The following is a 21,058-nucleotide window of genomic DNA, read 5'->3' on the forward strand; positions in this document are numbered from 1 at the left end:
CGCATGCATAGGGGTTTAAGAAAAGTTACACACAGGTCTATTTGGTGCTTTAGGAAGTAACTGTGGAACCTTTTGAAAAGCCATGGATTGCATCTGGGTAAGAGAGTTGTTTTTCTATAGGTGTGTTTAAAAATGCTTAACTAGATGTCCAATTAAAGATAGTTCTTAGTGTCTTCTCTTGTCTTGGGTGTGTTATAGCTAACTACTGGAACTAGCGAGGAAACTGTTAATATGCTACCCAGGTGCACCTTGAGTCAAAGGCTAATTTTGCATTTGTAACTTCAGAAAAAAAAAAAGCTTTTAGGTATATATAGTGCTATGATTTAATACAAATGTCTTTGCTTTCTTAGGAGACTAGCTGAAACTAGCAAACTTCTGTAGCTGAAAACATAATTGGTAAAATGTTAGCTAATGGAGAGAACATGCTATAGGTCCAAAACAGCCCCTGTAGGACCCCATGTTATCTGGCCTGCTAACTGACAGTTTGTGAAAAAATTAATTCTCTGCAATGTTAGCACTAATTCACTTTGCTTTTGGGCAGTGTCTTAATTTCAAATGTCAGTGTTTCTCAGTCTGTGCAAATACTTGTCGCTATCATTATCAAAATACAAGGAATTAAATTTGTCAACATCCAAGGTCTTAAATATGGGCTAATACATTAAAATGAAACACAATATGTTTTGCAGCTAATAGTCCAAAAGGTCTTTACATGACAACATTTTGTAGGTTTGGTCTTTGTGTGCTTTTTTGCTTTTTGTTTCTCTCACCGTTTACATCATCCCACAGAATTTCACTGAGGCAGAATGTACCGTGTGTGTTCGCATGTGAATGCATGCGAGTATAGTGTGTTTATAGGCATGTGTGTGAAGGAATGAGTCTACTGCAGTGTGTAGTGTGCGTGCATCCCTCCGTATCGCTCTCCATCTTCTGTCTCTCCTGCCTCCCCCTTTCTCCTAAAATCCTTCCTTTCTTTCTTTCTGGATGGGGAGAGGAGGGAGAGACAGAGGGTGGGTGCAGATGGTCTGGTTAGAGAAAGAGAGAGAGGAGGAGAGCGAGAGAGACAGAGGGTGACTGGCGAGCAGCGGGCTTTTTTGGCAGGGTCGACCAGTAGGAGGGCCCATTGTGATGCAACCTTGCATAAATAATGCCACAGGGCTTCTAAATGCTCCGTTGCCATGGGGACCTTTGTGCCTCAGTGAACTGTGTGGGTGTGGGTGTGTGTGTTGGCCCCTGAGGAGAGAAAGAGACGTAGACAGAGGGAGAGAGAAATTGCAGTCAGCTCAAGTGACACTTGTTGTCTCTCTCGCGCTTTATGTCCTTTCTCTCTTTCTCTCTCTCGCTCTCTCGCTCTCTCGCTGTGTCCTGACCCAGGACAGAGTGTTTGGAGGAGTGAGGAGGAGTGTTGACTCTTTTTGACTAGAGTGGAGCAAAAAAAAAAAGCAGGCTACTTTTTGATTTTGTGTCTCTCCATGAAGTATGGTCCATGTGAAGGTATGTGCGTTCACTGCTTCTATTTCTCTCTACGTTTCCTCTTTTTCTATTTCTTTTCACTGCATTTCACCTCCATTCCATCATAGTCTGCCTTCTTTCTCTGCAGTAACAGGTGCCTGCCTATCAGTATAGAAATGGAGGGAGCAGAGGGCAAAAGGAGGGAGGAATTGCTTTTATTTGGCTGTTTTCAAAAAGCATGTAGCCGTATTCTCATGGCTCACCATCCTGCTAGTTAGCCAGCCTGCTTAGCCTCTTTGCTCCCAGGTACATGAGCACCAAACAAGTCTCCCCCCCCCAAAAAAAAGAAAATGCAGGAAAAACGAAACGCAAGCTTGAAGCTTATCACTTTTTCCTTTATCTGCTGTGGAGATATTGCCCCAGAGTGAGTTGTTTCTTTCTTCTCCTCTTCTTTCCATGAGCTGATGAGGGTGTTTTAGTTGGATTTGACTGCAAAAACTCAGATCACATAAAGGAAAACATGCTGTTTTCTTGAAAACAGTGATGTTCGTGATGTTAATAAGGAATGCAGCTTCGTACTCTGTAATAAAAATAAAGTAAAATAAATAAATAATAAAGTAAGTAAAATAAATCATTTAAGAATGGGCAATTATCGGTCGGTGAAGTTAGCAAATTTAGCGCGGATGATTTCTTTTTACTGCTCCTGTCAAGCAGCTATATTTCTATCTGCAGTGTTGTGTAAACACGTCCATGTATCATCACGTTGAAGTTGTGTAAACAGGGAAGACTGTGCATGTTGGTCTTGCTACTTAACAGTGTTCACACTTGAGAGACTTCACAGCACTTTGTGTGTGTGTGTGTGTTTGTGTGAGAGAGAGAGCCTTACAACATCTTACCCTCAGCAGACTGTTCTGCATTCACAACATTTCTACTCGGCAACTTATCACAGATGTTAGTTTCAGTATTTTGCAACGGAACATAAATGACATTTGGCAGTTGCACAAGGTGCTTCACTGTGTCATATAGTTAGTGGTAAACTTTTTATATATCCTGTTAGTTTTCTGTATACCCATTACATGAGTTTACTATTTTAACCCACAGAATTGAAAAAAAAAAGTTTGTATGTGCATATATAGTCCCTTTCAAATGTTTTGGAACAGCAAAGCTAAATTATTTGTTTTTGTTACACCAAAGACATTTGGGTTTAGGATCAAAAGATGAATATCAGAGGTATCACAATACGCCATTTGAAAAACACTTAATGAGCAGAAAGAGGCCATACCACCAGACGTAAAGCCTCCTCATAAGGAAATATCAGAAAGCTAGTTTGGAAATTGTAAAGAAATTCTTGAACTAAGTTTTATGGACTGCCAAGACAACGATAACCACTACAAAAATGTTGGAAAGTTCAGAGTATGTAGGAAAAAAGAAGCTGCATATGATAAACAAACCATACGAGCTCAACTGTGAAGTATGGTGGAGGTAGTGTCTTTTCTTAGGCTGCATGGTTGCCTCTGGAACAGGCTCTGTTATCTTTATTGATGGTATAGCTCATGATAGTTGTAGCAGAATGAATGCAGAAGAAAAATTTGATCTAGAGAAGACACACGAGAGAAAAAAAAGCAGAAACACATCAGAACTATTTAGACGTTTTATCATTGTGCAAGAAAATCATTCAAAACTTACTGTCGCAAAAAATTACTATCTGTAACTAACAAAAGACCATGTCAATCATCAGACCTTAACCCAATTGAAAATGCATTTCATCTGCTGCAGAGAACACCCAAAGGAGAATCCCTTAAAACAAATAACAACTGATGTAGGCTACAGTAAAAGCCTTAAAAAAGCATCAAATGAGGAAACAAGCAATTTGGTGATATCAGTGAGTTATGGGCTTGATGCTCTTATTTCAAAAGTGATTTGCTACAATTATTAGGTTTCATTTACTTCAATTATTTACTTTAAAACTATGTCTTCTAATCTAGTACTCGGATAAATAACACGTGGATGATCTGGTACAAACATTTATGTTGTTTAACTTATTGAGCTGTGAATACCATCAAATTAAAACTGAAATTTTGAACTTTCATGCGATAGCCATCTTTGAATCTTTTGGACCCAGATGTCTTCACTGTACATCAAGGACCAATACATTTGCCTTGCCACTCTGTATACTATATGCATGTCCACTGAATATTATTAAAGAGAGGATGATGCTTAATTAAAGTGAAATTTGTGATTTAATAACGATTTAATGATTCATTATAATCAAATTCTATCATTAGGGTGAAGAGGCTGCAGTTGCCTCAGGCATCAATTAGATCACCACTCAACTTTTCATAAGAACTCTTTTCAGGCAGAAATTTAACATTGTTGAATCAAAATAAAAAGCTTGTATCTTCTTTCTTACTAGGAAATGTAATTTTCTTAAATTTTGAGGGATTTTAAACTTTTTAAAAATTTAAGTTGTTTCTTTTTACATCACTGTGCAAAAAAAGCAAACTGACTTTTTATTCACTTTTAATAACATGCAATTCACCTACAGATTTTAAATGTAAACTTTTAGATAAACTCTCTTCCAGAACAGGTTCCCATATCTTTATTATACTTCCATCAGTTTAATGTCCTGAAAACCTGTTAGTCAGAAACCAATCTAAGATCTAATCATGATTTTGCAATCCTTGCTTTGGTGTATGTGCACAGTGTGGTCTTCCACTGATTGTTCTCAGTCTATAATCCATTTTTTTACTCTCTTTTTGCTGCACAAATTGGTAAAATCAGTTGTGTTTAATCAGCTATAATGATCACAGCAGCCAAAACAAATACCATAATCAGCTGTGTGTGTGTGTGTGTGTGTGTGTGTGTGTGTGTGTCAACTAATTAGTGGTTATGCATCACACAATGAACAGCATAAATTAAACATAAAGACAATGAGCCTCATGGAAAAAACACTAACAGTTTCTTAAGGACATGTAGGAGTGATTTCAGAAAGTGTAAAATAGTTTTTACAAACAACCTCGTAAAGCTGTGTAAGAGATCTCTTTTGTGTGCGTACCGATTTGTATTTATGCAAATGTTCAATTTATGTCAGACATAGTTTCGACCCACACTTCCACAGGTTTCCTAATGGCAGAACAACAACTGTCACTTCTGTGAAGGCATAATTTTAGTGTCACAGTTTTGTGACCTATCAAACTCTTCTCATGAATAGCTGGCAGAGTGGACCTGGCAGACACAGTGATATCTGGCCTGTTTTCCCATCACAGCCGGCAGAGTCCATTTCACAACAATTAAAAATGTGTCAGTGACAATGGAGCCAAAATAATGTTCAGGATGACTGTAAATGTGGCAGTAAATAAAGAGGCAGATTGTTCTGACACATTCTCCCCCCCCTCCCCCTCTCTGTCTGTCTCTCCCTCTCCAGGAGTTGCAGTTTGAACGTCTGACCCGGGAGCTGGAAGCCGAACGACAGATTGTTGCCAGTCAGCTGGAGAGATGCAAGCTTGGCTCTGAGACTGGAAGCATGACTAGCATCAGGTGTGTATGTGTGTGTGTGTATATGTTGTTTTTGTGTGTCGCGTACCCGCCAGATTCTTTTCTGTACTCGCTACCTGTATGTGTCAGCTGTGCTCTTGCAGGTGACTGGTTTTACAGCTTGTCACATTAGAGATACCCCTCTTTTGGTTTGTGTCCAAAAATGTTGTTCAAAACCATTGTTGTGTTTCCCTTGAAGTAAGGAGCTAGATTGAATGAGATTGTGTTTTTTGACCCTTACATAATTGGTGATTGATATATCTGGTAGTTCTTGCTTTCCTCCTGCCGGCTTAGTTAGGGTTGTTATGAGAGTAAGTATCATTGCTCGAAGCTGTGCATAAAAACCTTAAATTGACTTATGCAGTCTGGGGTGCTATAATGCAGTTTTAGAGTGCATATTCAAGTGATCTCTGTGCATCCTTAATAATTGATATTTGCAGTACCTACAGTACCTACATAATAACAAATATGAAACAATCATTATAGAATAGATGTGTAAATCTCATAAAATCCATCTTATAAATGCAGACCTTTCTCTAGGCCAGATCTACCTTTGTCTGTTCTAGCATCATTAAGATATTTTTGTTTATTAGAGATTTTTGATGATAATAGCTTTTTACAAGAAACGAGATTGCTTCTAGAAACAAGATGGATAAAAGCGTGAACCAAAACAACGAGCTGAAATTGAAATGGTTAGACCTGAGGGAAGCTATGGGTTTCAGTGATCAGTTTTTGTTTGCTACGAATGGCCTATTTCACATTAAATGTTACACAAAATTTCATCTGTTGCTATTAGAAAATGTTAATTGGTGCAGGTTTAAAACAATGAAAACTTATTTCAAGCTTATTATTTTAGCTTATTCCCATCAATGCATTCTCATTAACTAGACTAGGATATTCATGCATTTTATACAACTGCAATCCAGTAACTGTAAATGGTCGCACTGAGCCCTTTTCTACCCTATTGGTACCTAAAGTACTTTACAGTTGCTTCTCCTTTAGTCCCCCCGTCTTTTTATGGAGATAATCCTTTCCCAGCCCGTAATGACAACTACAGGCCTAACCCCAACCCAATTCTAACCTGAACCCTACAAACAAAATCTTCAAACAGGCCTTCAGACTGTTTAGGCCTGCACAATGTCCTTAATCCAAAAATTCTCTTTTTTTTTTTTTTTGTTTGTTGTTGCTCTAATTAAGTTAGAAACACACACACACACGCAGCCACACAAGGTGCTGGCCTTACCCACCAGGAGCAACCTGCCGTTCAGTGTCTTGACAAGGCTCATTCAACATATGGACACGAGGAGTAAATATGTTGACATTTTGTGAACTAATTTTAAGAACACATATTACATATTTTATTCTAACTTAAAATAAACAGGAAGAATAAGAACAAGGACGAAAACAGGATAAAAGCAGTTAGGTTATTACCACTTTAATTTATGGTTTTCTCAGCCTAGTGTAATTTTGGAAGATTTACAATAAGGGAGACCCCAAATATGGTTTGGCCTGAGAATAAATAATTAACTGTAGGAAATTCCTCATCGGACCAAAGTTTACTGAGATGAATGGGACATCCTGAAGCATTTGACTGCAGATTAACTGCATATAGTATACTATAGCAGCTTTAAGCTCAGACATACATAATTTGAGCTTGAAAGAAGACTAATAACACTCATTTCCTTGATTGTGATTACCAAAAACTGTGAAAATATATCAATACTTACTTTTGTGCTACAATTATGCCAATCTTGTCAGTATTACTCTTCAGGTTGATCAAAGCAGCTGCTTTTGGTAGTTTAAATTAAGTTTGGCTTAGGTCTAATGGCACAAAAACAAATCAACATCTTTGCTTTTGTAATTTGCAGTTTATTGTCCGTACTAAACAGCAGTTGCTTCTCGCAAAGAACAACAATTGGGAGCTGTCACTGGAGTCCATTGTTCTGTTCAGGGCCTTCTGTTTTTGAGAAGATGGAAGTAAACTGTACACAATGTGGAGAGACTGTCATATTATCTGACGCTGATTGAGTTTGGACCTGAGCCTCGCTTCAGCTCTGAGCCCAAAGAACACATTCTACACATTCTACACCAGTCCCAATGTGAAGGCCGCACTCCTGACACAATAGTGGTAATGCACTTATCCTGCCTCTCAGGACAATGTAACACGATTAAAGTCTGTGTTTCCATTTCTCTATCTCACTCTCTCTCTCTCATACACACACATAAATGGACACACACAATCCATCATCTTTTCTCTTTTTGATTTTGTTAAGCAAGTGGGGATTTCATCCGTCTCAAACTAATTACTCATCTGCCTGCATTGTAATTCTCATTTCAATTTGAGGGGTGGACAAACAAAGAGCTGGAAGATAGTCTAAAACCAATTGATTCACAAGTCTAATTAACCAGTGTATGCATTTAGCTCTTCAGCGCTGTCACAGGGCTGCATTGAGGACCCAAATTTAAACGCCTGTTACATAGGAGATGAAAGAGGTGTGGAGTCCAAAAAAAGCTTGCTTTCCACTTCATCACCCAGCTGGACACAGATGGAATAAAGCTGACATCTTAGTAACTCGATTAGATTCTTTTTTTTAATTTTTTTAAATAGTATGGAGCAGAGTGTCTTGTGGATTAGTGTCTTCCATAGTTTCTTTTTTTTTTTTTTTTAACAAGCCCTCTACTTTGGTTGACTTGGAGGTAATTGCCAAATGGACAAATGGTTTGGCAAAACACCAAAGTCCACCCATTCAATATGCTGGTGGTTTGTAAGAGCATGTAGGATTTATTGTTTAATTACATCTGAAACATTTATAATGTTGCTGTTCTGAATGTTCTGAGTTTTTTTTTTTTTTCATAGCTGCTTGTGCCATTGTACAAAAGGTACAAAATTATATTGGCAGCTACAATACATACATTTATCTTTAAAGCATTTATAGTGTAACTTATTGACACTGCATTTCAGCATTCTCAGCTGCAGTTGGCCATAGCCTAAGAACAATAATAGAATTAGGCACTGTTAGTTTTAAGCTGCTATCATAATCAGTATGCATCTGAATGTACCGCTAATTTCAAAAGCTTTTCAAGGACAGTAGACTGTCTTGCAGATCAGGTATCATGAATGCCTGTCTTACAGCTCAAATATGTAGGTTGTTTGTCCCTGCCCTCTCCTTGGACCAAATGAACTATTTGATGAAATAGCCCTACAATGTAGGAGGCAGGTGTCTATGAAACTTTACCCCCTTTGGAGCCAGACAACAACATGCTGTAATTTTAGTCAGACACTCTACTTGAATATTGAATCCAAGCACTTGGATAGAACCCTAATTTTAAAAAAAGTTGGGATCTGTAAAACCTAAATACAAACAGAAAGCAATGATTTGCAAATCTCATCAAACCATATTTTATCTACAATAGAACATATAAACAACATATCAGATGTTGAAAGTGACACTTTACCATCTAACTCAAAATATTAGCTCATTTTGAATTTGATGGCAGCAACACATCTAAAAAAAAAAGTTGGAACAGGGGGATGTTGACCATTGTGTAGCATCCCCTCTTATTTTAACAACTCTCTGTAAACATCTGGGAAGTGATGAGACAAGTTGCTGGAGTTTAGGAGAGGATTATTGTCCCATGCCTGTCTGGTGCAGGATTCTAGCTGCTTGACAGTCGTGGGCTTTTGTTGCCAGATTATTTGTTTTTATAATGCGCCAAATGTTCTCTAATAGTGTAAGGTCTTGACTGCAGGCAGGCCAGCTCAGCACCCAGACTCTTCTCTTGTGAAGCCATGCAGTTGTAATGGATGCAGTATGTGGTTTATCATTATCTTGCTGAAATATGCAAGACTTTTCCTGAAAGAGACGCTGTCTGGATGGGAACATATGTTGCTCTAAAACCTCTATGGACTTTCAGCATTGATGGTGCCTTTCTAGATGTGTAAGATGCCCACAAAATAAGCATTAATGGTCCCCCACACCATCAGAGAAACAGGCTTTAGAACTTTCTGTTGATAACAATCTGGATGATCCCTCTCCTCTTTTTAGAGTGCAGCACACATGTCCATGGCTTTCAAAAGAATTTTACATTTTTATTTATCTTACCCCAAAACAGTTTTTCATTTTGCCACGGCAGCGTTTCTGGATCGTGTTCACATATGGCTTCTTCTTTGCATGACACAGCCTTAAATTACATTTGTGGATTACACAGTAAACTGTGTTCATAGACATTTCTGGATTTCTTGAGCCCATGCAGTTATGTCCAGTAGATCATCATGCCTGTTTTTAATGCAGTGCTACCTGAGGGCCTGAAGATCACTTGCATCCAGATTTGACCTTCGACCTTGTCCCAGAGATTCCTCTTGATTCTCTAAATCTTTTGATTACATTATATATTGTAGATGGTGGGATCTTATTCTTCTTCGCAATTTTAAGTTTTCTAAATTATTTCACAATTTTTAAACAGTTTGTCACAGATTGGTGAACCTCTGCCCATCTTTACATTGGAGAGGCTCTGCCTCTCTGTAATGCTCCTTTTATACCCAGTCATGTTACTGACCTGTTGCCAGTTGATCTAGTTAGTTGTAAAATGCTCCTCCAATGGTTTTTGGTTTTATCAGCAATTACTTTTCCAGCCTTTTTTTGCCCCTGTTCCATGTTTTTGAGAGGAGTTGTTGCCATCAATTTCAAAATAAGCTAATATTTTCCATGAAAAGGTAAAATATCTCAGTTTCAACATCTGATATATGTTCCATTCTGACAAAATATGGGTTGATGAGATTTGCAACTCCTTGCATTCGGTTTTTATTTAAATTTTACACACATCACTCCAGCTTTTGTTAAATTGGGCTTGTAATACATTTAAATCTAAATAGTCATGATAAATGTAACTTTAACAAAAGGAGAAGCTGTTTGCCTGTAAATATGGAAATAAGTGGTGAATCGTGTTGTCCCATTCACAATTTATTCACACTTCTTTGTGGTCAATGTGCTGCTGCTCTTCCCCACACAACACTGAACACAGCCACAGAAAAACCACCAAAGTGGTCTGAAAAGTTGCACACTGGCAATGTCTATGATAGCTAAAATGATAGCTACTGTGGCATTGCACACTGTAGCCTATAGGCCCATTGTTTGGTTTTTGATAAGATTTAGTCAAAAATCACTCTGTTAACTCTTTTTTGTTTAGTTTGACTAGTTTGTTTATTTGAAGGATACTTAAGCTTAAGGCAGTCAAGATGTGGTTTTGAAATATCAAGGTGTAAATTGTAGTGTTTCTTTATTAGCTATGAAGCAATATTATGTTTTTTAAAACTCTTTCACAGACAGTCTTATTGTGTTTCCCTAAGGAGCATTGCTAGTTTCTACACCCAGACAAACCACATTCTGAAGGCACAATAAATATAATATGTTCACTGGTGTCATGACCAGGTCCAATACAATAGCTGTGTAGGGATTTTACATATTTCGGCTGATGGTGTGCGATATAGATACAATAGAGAATAGGAGTCTATTAATGTGATGAAAGTGGCTGACATGGTATTTTCCTGTATTAAAGTTTGACCAAGACTCACAAAATTGTCATCTGATGGTTTAACTAACCATCAGGTGACTATCTTTTTCTTTAATCTTAGGACATGGCTATTCTAATAAAAAGTGAGCAGTTTGCTTTCTGAAACAATAAAACATTTCTCCAGAAACAAGAGTTAAACCACAGAAGAGCAGAATTATGAGGGAGTGTTTACTGCAGCAGTGTAGCTTGCAGCTCAGGAACCTGCTCCTGTTGTTTTGTGGAAGATAAAAACTTTCAGAGGTGCTAATGAGTTCCTTAGCTGTGCCTTTGTTTCCAGTCTTAATCAGTCACCACAGGTCACAGTGCCTGCCATGGCATATTCTGCTTCTTTATCACTTCAAAAAGCACAAATCCAAAGCGTGACTCTGTTTGTGTGTGTGCGTGTGTGTGTGTTGCTCTATCAGCGAATGAGACAATGTTTTTATCAGTGAGAAGAACAGCATATGTTCCCTCATCAGTTAAAGGACCATTTGACCTTAATTTTTGAGAGTCATTCTTGGTTATTTTCGTCTTAGTATGAACAAAAGGTGTAAAGAATAAATTGCCAATTTCAACTGTAAAGGTTGTACTGTTAAGTTTTTTTTTAATATTTGTAGTCCAACAAATATTCTGTTCAATTTGTCATGTAACCTCAATTTCCAGCCACATCTACTCACTCAGTTCGGTTTTAGCATTTATGATCTTTAAAGCCTTAGTCAACATTTATACTAATTTTGTGCTCAAAGTTGACAGAATAAAATGTACAGCAAGTAATTTTTCTTTCCTCATAAGCAAACGATAAAGAAATGTATTTTGTTTGCCTTTTGAGATTTTCGTCCCATTTGTTCTCGTTATTCTGTTTCACTCTCATTCACATTTGTATTCTCCTGTTTTATTTACCCACTTGTTCTTTTGTATTTTTATAGCCTAGTCTGTTTGAATATCTTTATTTTTATCTGACCTCTTGTCAAGTTTTCAACTGTCGCTGTGATCCAGACACAAGGTTAGTTTGTTAAAGCCGTTCAATTAAGGGTTATTATTTTGAGCGCTGTAGCTATTTCAGTTGGGTTTACCTACAGTCTGCCTTCCCCCTGGCTACAGTCCCTTTTTCTAATCATCCAAGTGGACCTCTGACTATAAGCACAAACTCAGTAGATACAGATATCACAGCTCTGGTGGGACTACAGTGGTCACTTTTCTGTGTTGGACGAGGAATAGCCACCTCCCAGTGTGGGTTATTTGTCTGTATAGTTTGGCTGTGTATGTGTGTGATATTTGTCCCTTAATCCGATGGGTCGCTGTGTGATTTTCTGGCTGCTAAGTGGTGGCTGTGTATGTGTGTGTATATGAACATTGGCTGTAACGGCAGCACCCAGTGAGAACCACCGCTACTCTTTTGGCGGGAAAATGCAACCTGGCTCGCAAGCCCAGCGTGGCTCAATTACCCAGAAGCTGTCAGGGTGCTCAGCTGCCAGCTTAGACTCACAGCACTGTGGTTCTCCCCCTGAACCCCCCACCGCACACATAAACTAACAGAGATGTTTGCTGGAGAGGGATTTGGCTTTATTAAGTACCGTTATCTTTTTTTAATTAAGTGTTTAGTTTTTTTATTAAACCGTTAAAAGTTTTTCATATATTGTCTCCAAAGACTATTAGGGACCCTTCAACGATCCATGCCCTCACCAGCTATGAACGGTGTAATGCTGTTCTTTTATTGGGACCATAGATTAGTTAGTAGGGCTCTTTTCCACCTACTAGTTAGGTATTAGGGAAGTAGTATCAGTATCTGGTCTCAAAGATGATGGGTTACCAATTGCCAGATATTAGATGGAAGTTCTTAAGATTGGCAGAACATGGACAAAGATGGTAGGGTTAGGTAATAACAGTGGTTATGATTAGGGAAGGTTATTAGTCTCAAAATAATTTCATACTAAAGTAATAACATTAATTGTCAGAAACAGAAATCAAAAAGCTCTTTGTTTGCAGGTTGCATTGCATGGAGTTTGTCATTCTTACAGCATGACTAACCTTGACTGTTACATCAATATTAGTTATGTCAGTATTAGTAGGCTATACAGTAGATCATCTGTTATAACATGCATCAATGATTTTTACCTTTTGGCCTATGAGGTGCAGTTTGCCCCAACTAAAATATAATTATTTCAATTGTAGTTTTATATACAAATTTTTTCCCGTTCATATTTTTATATGAATGTTGCTGTGGTTTAGTGGATTATTTGAAAATGTGGGAACATTTTTAACTTTTACATAAAACCTGAAACAATTGTTAGGTTAGGTTTGTAGCTTATTGCAGCTTTATACTGTGCATTTGAGACCACAGGCTTCTTTAAGGAGCTGGTATTAAGGCCCTTTATGTATCCATTGATGTTTGAATGTATTACAAATGTGACATTTTGTTCCCTTAAATTTGTTTAGATTTCTCTACATCATTGACATTATTTTTAGCTGTTCCTCTGACTCAAAATGAGTCAGATAATGTCAAAATATAATATCATAATTAATGTCATCTAAGAATCTGTTTTAGTGGAGCAGACTGGATTATTTTTTAATTCAGATAGCTACAAGAGTTCCGGCTTTAGAATTTTGGAAATTCCTTCAGAATTTGATGGTGTTGTCAAATGACTGGTTTCGGAAATGTACTGATTTGAGTGTCTGGTACATGAGAGGCAACAGCTGGGACTATGTGTCACTATGTAGCATATTCAGTAACATGCTGTAGGGCCAAGATTGTTGATCAACCAACTAACTGCTATATCCAGATTTATTTATTTTTTATTTTCTTTTGTACTTTCGGCTTCTCCCGTGAGTTCAGAGTCGCCACAGCGGATCATTGTCCGCATGTTGATTTGGCACAGTTTTTACGCCAGATGCCCTTCCTGACACAACCCTCCCAGGCTTGGACCCGCACTGCACAGCTGGGGAGGGGAATGGGCTGTTACGGGTTCAGTGTCTTGCCCAGGGACACTTTGACACAGGATCAAACCACAGATCAAACCCTGTGATCTATGGAAGACTGCCTTTACCAACTGAGACGCCCCAACTGCTATATCCAGATTAATTATGTTGAAAAATAATAATGATAAAGAACTATTAAGTTTAGCATGTGTTTTATTATATATGTATCATCACATTGGCTGAAGTGCACATCAGAATCACTGTCCTGCATCTTAAATACAAACCGTAAGCTAGAGCAAAAGGTGAACTTTTTGATTAGGATGCGTAATTATTGACTCAGATTTTTGTCTTTATTTAACATTGACGCAGAATATCCCACTTTAATTGGTAAACAGACTGCAACAAAACACTGACTGGTCTTTTGTTTTTCTGTTTTTTATTTATTTTTTCTAAACATTTAACACTTCTCACTGTATCAAGCCTACAGACTACATTATCTGGAATTACGTTACACAACCCTCTCTAAATGCCAGTGCACTGAGTGGGTATGTCATCGTTGTGCTTAGATGAAACAAACTTTTAGTTAAAGGCCACTTCCTCCAAGCCAGTGTCCCAGAATGTTGAGTACATCTCAGGTAAACCTTTTGGTATTTTGAAACGATAGAAAGTTTTGATTAAATAAAAGAAAAACAGGAAAGAAATATATTGGTATTGGCAAAGAAAATCAGGGCAAGGCACTCATGTCAGTGAATAATCTGTGATCTTTAGATTTCTTTATTTCTTTCTGACATGAGAGGACTTTAATGTTGACTTGTCAGTACTCATTTGTGTATGTTTCTTAACCATTTGGTTTAAAATCTGCTCTCAAAGCTGAAATCAAAATGAATATAATGATTCAATTAAATTCAATTCAACTTTATTTATATAGCGCCAATTTACAACAAAGTCATCTCAAGGCACTTTACAGAATAAATGAGGATACTGTTGATGATGCAAGCGTTTGAGGATGTCAATGTTTAAACCTTTATTGATCAAGAGAGGAGTAGGTGCTTGATGGTGAAAATGGTGGAGTCCTCCCTTTGTTCTTGCCACAGATGTAGGAGAGAAAGGAAATAAGACGAAGAGTGTGAGCTACTTAGCATTTGTGGTGATCCATACTGAACTGTCCGTATTGATCTGATGGAGTGAATATAAAGAGATGAAGAGGAAGAAAAAGGGTGAAAGAAGAATGTCAGAATAATGTGAAATGCAGTATATGGGAGAGGAGAAACAAAAATGTTGGTAAAATGAATGTGGTTCATCATCTGCCTCTTTAGGTATCACTCTGAATTGTCCAAATTCAAACAGGGGTCAGTAGTTTTATTTAAAGCAGTAGTTTATTGAAAAAGAAACTGTTTAGTGTCATTGTAGTGAGGGCAACAAATATCATTTTTAATCCTTCATAGCTACCAGTGGTAGCTGGTATGTGATCAGGCTTTGTTAGAAACATAACTTCTTCAATTTTGGCAACAACACAGCAATGTGACATTTACAGTAGGTGATTTGTTTTCTTCAGATTTTCCTCTGCTGTCTCTAGCTAACAATGTGACATAATCATGATGCAGGGTCAATGCAACACTACAAGTAGATTTTTTTTTTCACATGGAATTGGCTGGCTGCTCTGAAATAAATAACTCTCAAACTGATAAACCATCAGATTATCCATCTATCTATTATGCTAACCACGTATCTGGTTTAGGGTGGTGGGGGTCTGGAGCCTATCCCAGCTGTCATTGGCTGAGAGGCAGGGTATGCCCTGCACAGGTCACCAATCTAAGTCAGGGCCAATATACAGACATACACTGACAGACAACCTTTAACACTCACAATCACACCTGTGAGCCAATGAGAGTCAATTATCATTCATGTATTTTTACTGCCATCAGGTTAGTCAAAATTAATAAAACAGATTTTTTTCTTTTCACATTTTAACAAACAGTACTTATTTTGGATAAGACTTACTAAAATGAGAAAAACACTGTGAGAATAACACAAAGAAAGAGAGTGGGAAATTGGTCATTAACAGTGATGCAAAGTAGAGTTGGGGGTGGGGTGAGAAAGAGAGATGTTAATAACAAGATGAGCCAAAAGGCAGGGATAAGCCATTCTCATGTTAAGCCCTTTTAACCTGCCACCATGCATTCAAATGCAAACACACTCTGAGTTAGCATGAGTCACCCAGAGACCCAGACACTCTTAATAAAACTAATATCCTCCAATGTCACAGACAGGCTGTCTGTCATGCAAGGCTATGGGAGAGTGTGTGGGTGTGTGTGTGTGTGCCTGCGCACTATCTGGCGCCTAGTCCTATGTAGCTGTCTGCAACTTCATAAATGATCTTCCAACAGAACAGAGATAGGACTGTCATAGTTGGGCTCTGATAAAACATCATTTAAATTTTGCTTTAGTCCATTACAATTTGTTTTGTTGACCATTTTTACTAAGCTGTAAAGTAATACATTATTTGCATTTTGTATCTGCATACGATTTGGGGGGCCTTGTGGATCAGTGGGTAGACGGTTTGGGATGACGGCAACCAGATCGAATCCCACAGCACCAGGTGTGGCCCTGCCCTGTCCACATATTTTAGCATGGAGGATAATTGTACCAAACACTGTATAAGAAAGGATGTTAATACAACACCTGAGTAATTTTAGAGGCTGTTTATAGTCAGTGTTTGCATTGCATGGCAGTATAGTGAGAAGTATAACTGTTTGATTCATGCCTTTCCCATTCAGCAAGTTATGTTATGTTAAGTTGCTGTAGATAGTCATATGAAAGCAAATGTGAAACTCTTTTTGGGTTTTTAATAGAAGCACAGTAACAATAGAAATGCAGTAAAAAAGACACATTCTTGGAAGATGTCTACTAACGTATTGATAGATACACAGACTGATTTATTATATTTTTCCGCAGAGGGTGGACTAAACCCAGCCAGACACTGTGTGGATTCAGCCTAATTTTACCGCTAATCTGGTCGTGCCTGACTGACTTTAGAAATCTCTGACTATTGGATCGCCCAGTTTTTGTTTTATGTGCAGTGTGAGCAGCGTTCTGCAGCACTATTAATCACTCAATTTCATCTTTCTTGACAAATTTCTCTGTATTTTTCAACTCTAAGCATACAGCCATCGTGTTTGTCCCTGTACAAACTTGCAGACATAAAGCTCCTCATCCTAGGTAACCTAGGTTTCTGTTCTGTCTGTGCTCAAAGCGATCATTAAAGTGGATATGTTATAGTTAGTTGGAGCACCTGGTGCTGACAGTCCATATGTGGAATAGCCTTTATTTACATACGCCATTATTATTATTCTTGCTTTTTCATGTGTAGGCCCCAAAACATTGTAATGTTATTTTTTAGCTAATTGCATTTGCTAAGGAAAGTAAATCCTTGTTCCCCAGGCTTCTAAATGGGAAATGTTTAGAGGTGAGGCTTTTTTATGAACTACTTTATACACATTTTCAAATTAGACAAAGCAATAGTCTTGCTCAATTCAAGAAAGAAGGAAAATTTTAATTTACTAGATTCTGCTTCATATTTATCTCTTTTTAGTAAATTGAAAATCAAATCAAATTAAAAATGAATTGATTTCTGGACTATGTGAATCATCAAATTGGGAGATCTGTGGCAACTTCCACTGTTTACACCAATTCTACATTTCACGATCACACACGTTCTCTTTTGGCAGCCACACAGGCAGCCTAAATATTTAGAATCACGCCTTGCAAGTCGAGCATGGTTTTACTGTACAAAACAGGATAAGTGTATCCTGCTAATACAAAAAAGCCTCAGTCAAAGATGGGCAATGGGAGTGAATTAGAAAATCACACACCACTCTATCAGATGGTCTGTTGATAGAAAAAATGTAATTACATTAATTCCTCAAATGCAATCATAATGATTTGAAAGGCGCGCACACCTGGGAGTCAGCTGAAGAAGCACAATAAGAATGAGGATAGATTGTCTGGCATTTTGTCAACAAACTGATGTTTTCCTTAATTTGGCTCTGGATGTCTGCCATCCAGTGAAGTGGTTTTGTTGGATCTGATTATTGCTGATAAGGTGAGCTGGCACACAGATAGTGTGTGTATATGTGAGCCGTATATATATGTGCTGCAGGCCAAGTCCAAAGTCCAAAGCCAGCAAATGAATTTGACATCTAGCTAGCAGAATAGATGGCCACACCTTTGGCTTGCCATAACAGTGTTTTGGAAGCAGGGCTGTGTCACACATTGGTTTTTGAGAGTGCACTTGACCAGGCAACAGCACTGGGGATGCAGATTCCCTGTAGAAATGTAAAACCAAAGTGTGTCCTTCATTGTGGCAGTTTGGGAAACATTTCCTTCCTTGATGTATCAATTTTTGCCTCTAAAACTAGCAGAAAATATGTCAACACGTGTAAATAAAAAATGAAATAAAAAATAATTCAAAAGTGCTAATTCCATTTTAAGACAAAACTAAATTATTGCAGAAAAACACACTGCTGTTGTCTTGGTAAATGCCCTCTGAACAGTTATCCCAAAGGGAAGCTTTTGTCTATTGATAGCCGCACTTATATATAACTCTTGACAGGCTCAATATTTTGGCCCTTGATAACTGGAAAACAATAGAAGGAGATGTGGAAAGTGTTGACCTACGGAAGTCAGCACACATCAGCTTTTGTTTGTAAGGTGCACAGCTGAAAAAGATGACTGATTGTATCACTCTCTGAAGTCCTGAAGCGCTGCTCTCTGAGACCCTTTGTAGTCGTGCTTGTTTTTTTATTCTGTTCAAAAGAAGCCTTGAATGCCTGTACAGCACCATAAGAGAGAGGCATACCAGGCAGTTGTTTCTGACATCTAGATTGTCAAGAAGCATTTTCATCTAAATCTCTTTTTTTGAGAAATTCAGGCTGAGTGGCAGTGCTGGAGAATTATAATCTATAATCTTCTACCATACGAAATGCATATACATAAACCTTTATAGATTTCAGCTGTCTCTTGGCAAGTCCTAGATTAGTTCTGGGATTACTGGCTAGTGTCACACAGAGAACCAACATGTTATCCTGCTCGCTTCTCATTTAACTTATGGCCCCGAGTCAAAATGGCTACCTCCCACACTGGCAGACCAGGAAGTCAATCTGACCAATTTAGTGGGTCATAGGAGACTTCTGCTTCTCTCTGACTCTTTTTCTCTCTAACCATTTGTTTGTTGCGTGTGTACCGAGTTACAGAAATGGCGAGCTGCACCTCATCCTGCTGTGCTTTAATCACTCGCTTCAAAGAGTCTCATGTTTCTCTCTCTCGCTCTCTCTCTAGATGGCGGAGGGGAGGGAAATGAACCCCCGCTCCTCCTCCTCCTCCCCTGAATTCCTGTACATCAGACCCAGACGAGACTGATATATCCCTTCACCTTCACTGTCCTAGCTCCCTTTTGGCAGCTTATGAAAAAACACAATTCCATAAAAAAAAATTATCAGTTGCAGGCAGACGCAGAGCTGTGTTTAGTTAATGTTATTTTCTTTGATTGCAATCTGGTGCAGTACTGCTGGAAAACAGCAGTATTTTGTTTCCATTTGCAAATATGCAAAGTGGAATTGATTTCTTATGCTTCTCTTGGCAGCACCGGTGTTAACAAGTACAGTCTCACTTCATATGCATTTCCCTGTTTGCCCCTATCTTCCCAAAACTCTGTCTGCTGTTCCTCAGACTAAATGATGAAACAGATTTCCTTCCAAAATGACAGAGAACTATTTTTTAATCGGAGACCCCAAAAAGAGGGGTCATTCTATAGAACCGGTCGCTCCTGCAATAGCTGCAGGCTGTGTGCAAATCTTTTTAAAGTATCTTGTCAGGGCAAGTTGCCAATTCCAATTGTTTCTTTTAATTGCTATCATGATGAGGCACAGTTCCTCTTGTCCTTTCTACCAGATGATTCTTGTTCCTGTCCCTTTGGCATCAGGATCAAAGTTTGGGGATTTGCACTTCATAGTAGACATGAGCATTCACATCAAAACTTGACTGCAACGCTTGGGAATATTGCATGTTTGAAGGCTTGCATAAAACCCTGAATATCTATCTGGCAAGAAAAAGTTTGGGAACACACTTCTATCTATCTATCTATTTATCTATCTATCTATTTATCTATTTATCTATTTATCTATTTATCTATCTATCTATCTATCTATCTATCTATCTATAACTTCTTATCATGTTGCCAGTCTATTTCAGGGCAAACAGAGAGGTAGACACCAAGGTACAACGAAACTATTGCACTACACCTCTGTGAGATTGCTGCAAGTGGGGGTTTGGGATTTTAATAGAAAAAAGTTGTTTTGAATTGCCGGGACTGTTATTGACTATATTTGAATAATATTCCAATCTGGCAGTGGCAAGTGCTCTGGTGTAGTTTTTTTGGATGTTCTCAGTAGGCTGTTTTATGGACAGTTAGGTTGGTTGAAACAGAGGCTTGAGGGTCTTCCCGGCTGTTTTCATCTGACGGAGCTCACTGGTAAACCACGAGGCAGATTTGACAAAGTAACCACTCGTGATCTAACAGGAGCGTGGGCTCCAAGGCTATTCTGGAGGCCATTGTTGTAGTAGTCCACTAATTTACTGACTGAGCATAATTGTGGAATAATGGATAAACAAGCTGTATGTTTTTCAGATTTCTAAAGTGGATATAGTATTGTGTTTCGGAATATGGTGTATATGAAGGGAGATCTATCGAAATTATTTTATGGTTAGAAACACCCAGGTCGTATACTTGGAGATTAGAGATGGGGATAGAGTCAGTAATGACTAAGCTATTAATAAGTACCTTACTTAGTAATACTAACTATTACTGAGTGTGATTGTTGATCAAACAGGATTTTATTTGGGGACTGGACATTTAAAAACTCAACTTAAGTGTTTCGCGTAGTGTTACTTTTGACCAGAGGACAAAGAACGCTGAAATCCACTACAGGATTTGTAACGTCCACTACAGGATTTCAGTTTTTCTTGTTCCATGGCTGAGCATTATTTTCTGTCTCTATGGTGACAGTGTTCGGATGACGTAATCAAGCTGTGATGGAGCGAGTTGCTGACCACAGGGATGGAACTGAGCTCCCAGTCTTATTGTAAACAAACCACCAGCCGGACCCTCTATGGACGTTGCGGGTTCAAGGGAGGAGTTGAGGGAGGAGGAATTGTTTAATGGATCCAATGTCTGATCGGAGGCTGTGGTTGTTGAACTCCAGCAGCTGCGATAAAGAATACTGGAGAATGGCACCAGGTGAATATGATGTGGTCCCTGTGTAAAGAGGTAGCCGTAGTCCATGTGCACACAGCTAGGCAGCCGTGGCGCATGCCAAGGGAGAGCTGCAGATCCACCACTAACATCCCCAAAAACAGAGCCAACACCAAGCAAACACCACAGCATAAGCATGTGGACAGCGGCAGATGATAGCTTGTAGAGGCTAATACTAGCCCCAGGCAAACACTAACAGAGTGAACACGAGCAGCTAGCAACCAGCTACAGATTCAACAGCCCAACGACAGCAGCAGGTAGTTAATCAAAAAATGGCAATCAAAATGGCAAATTGAGAGC

General features: G+C 38.5%; 1 protein-coding gene across 11 annotated transcripts in view; it reads left to right on the plus strand.

Annotated features, from left to right (window-relative positions):
• ctnnd2b (catenin (cadherin-associated protein), delta 2b) overlaps positions 1-21,058 on the plus strand; it is a 157,584-nt gene that overhangs the window by 44,499 nt on the left and 92,027 nt on the right. For 10 of the 11 annotated variants that reach the window (XM_067529332.1, XM_067529330.1, XM_067529323.1 and 7 more), the window contains exon 3: positions 4,874-4,986. In XM_067529332.1, the coding sequence (XP_067385433.1) occupies positions 4,874-4,986 (113 nt within the window). Of the gene's footprint in view, positions 1-1,334; positions 1,492-4,873; positions 4,987-21,058 lie in introns of those variants that run through there. The other variant, XM_067529329.1, reaches the window with a different exon arrangement.

The sequence above is a fragment of the Channa argus genome, chromosome 14 (assembly GCF_033026475.1).
Source record: "Channa argus isolate prfri chromosome 14, Channa argus male v1.0, whole genome shotgun sequence".
NCBI classification, from domain to species: domain Eukaryota; kingdom Metazoa; phylum Chordata; class Actinopteri; order Anabantiformes; family Channidae; genus Channa; species Channa argus.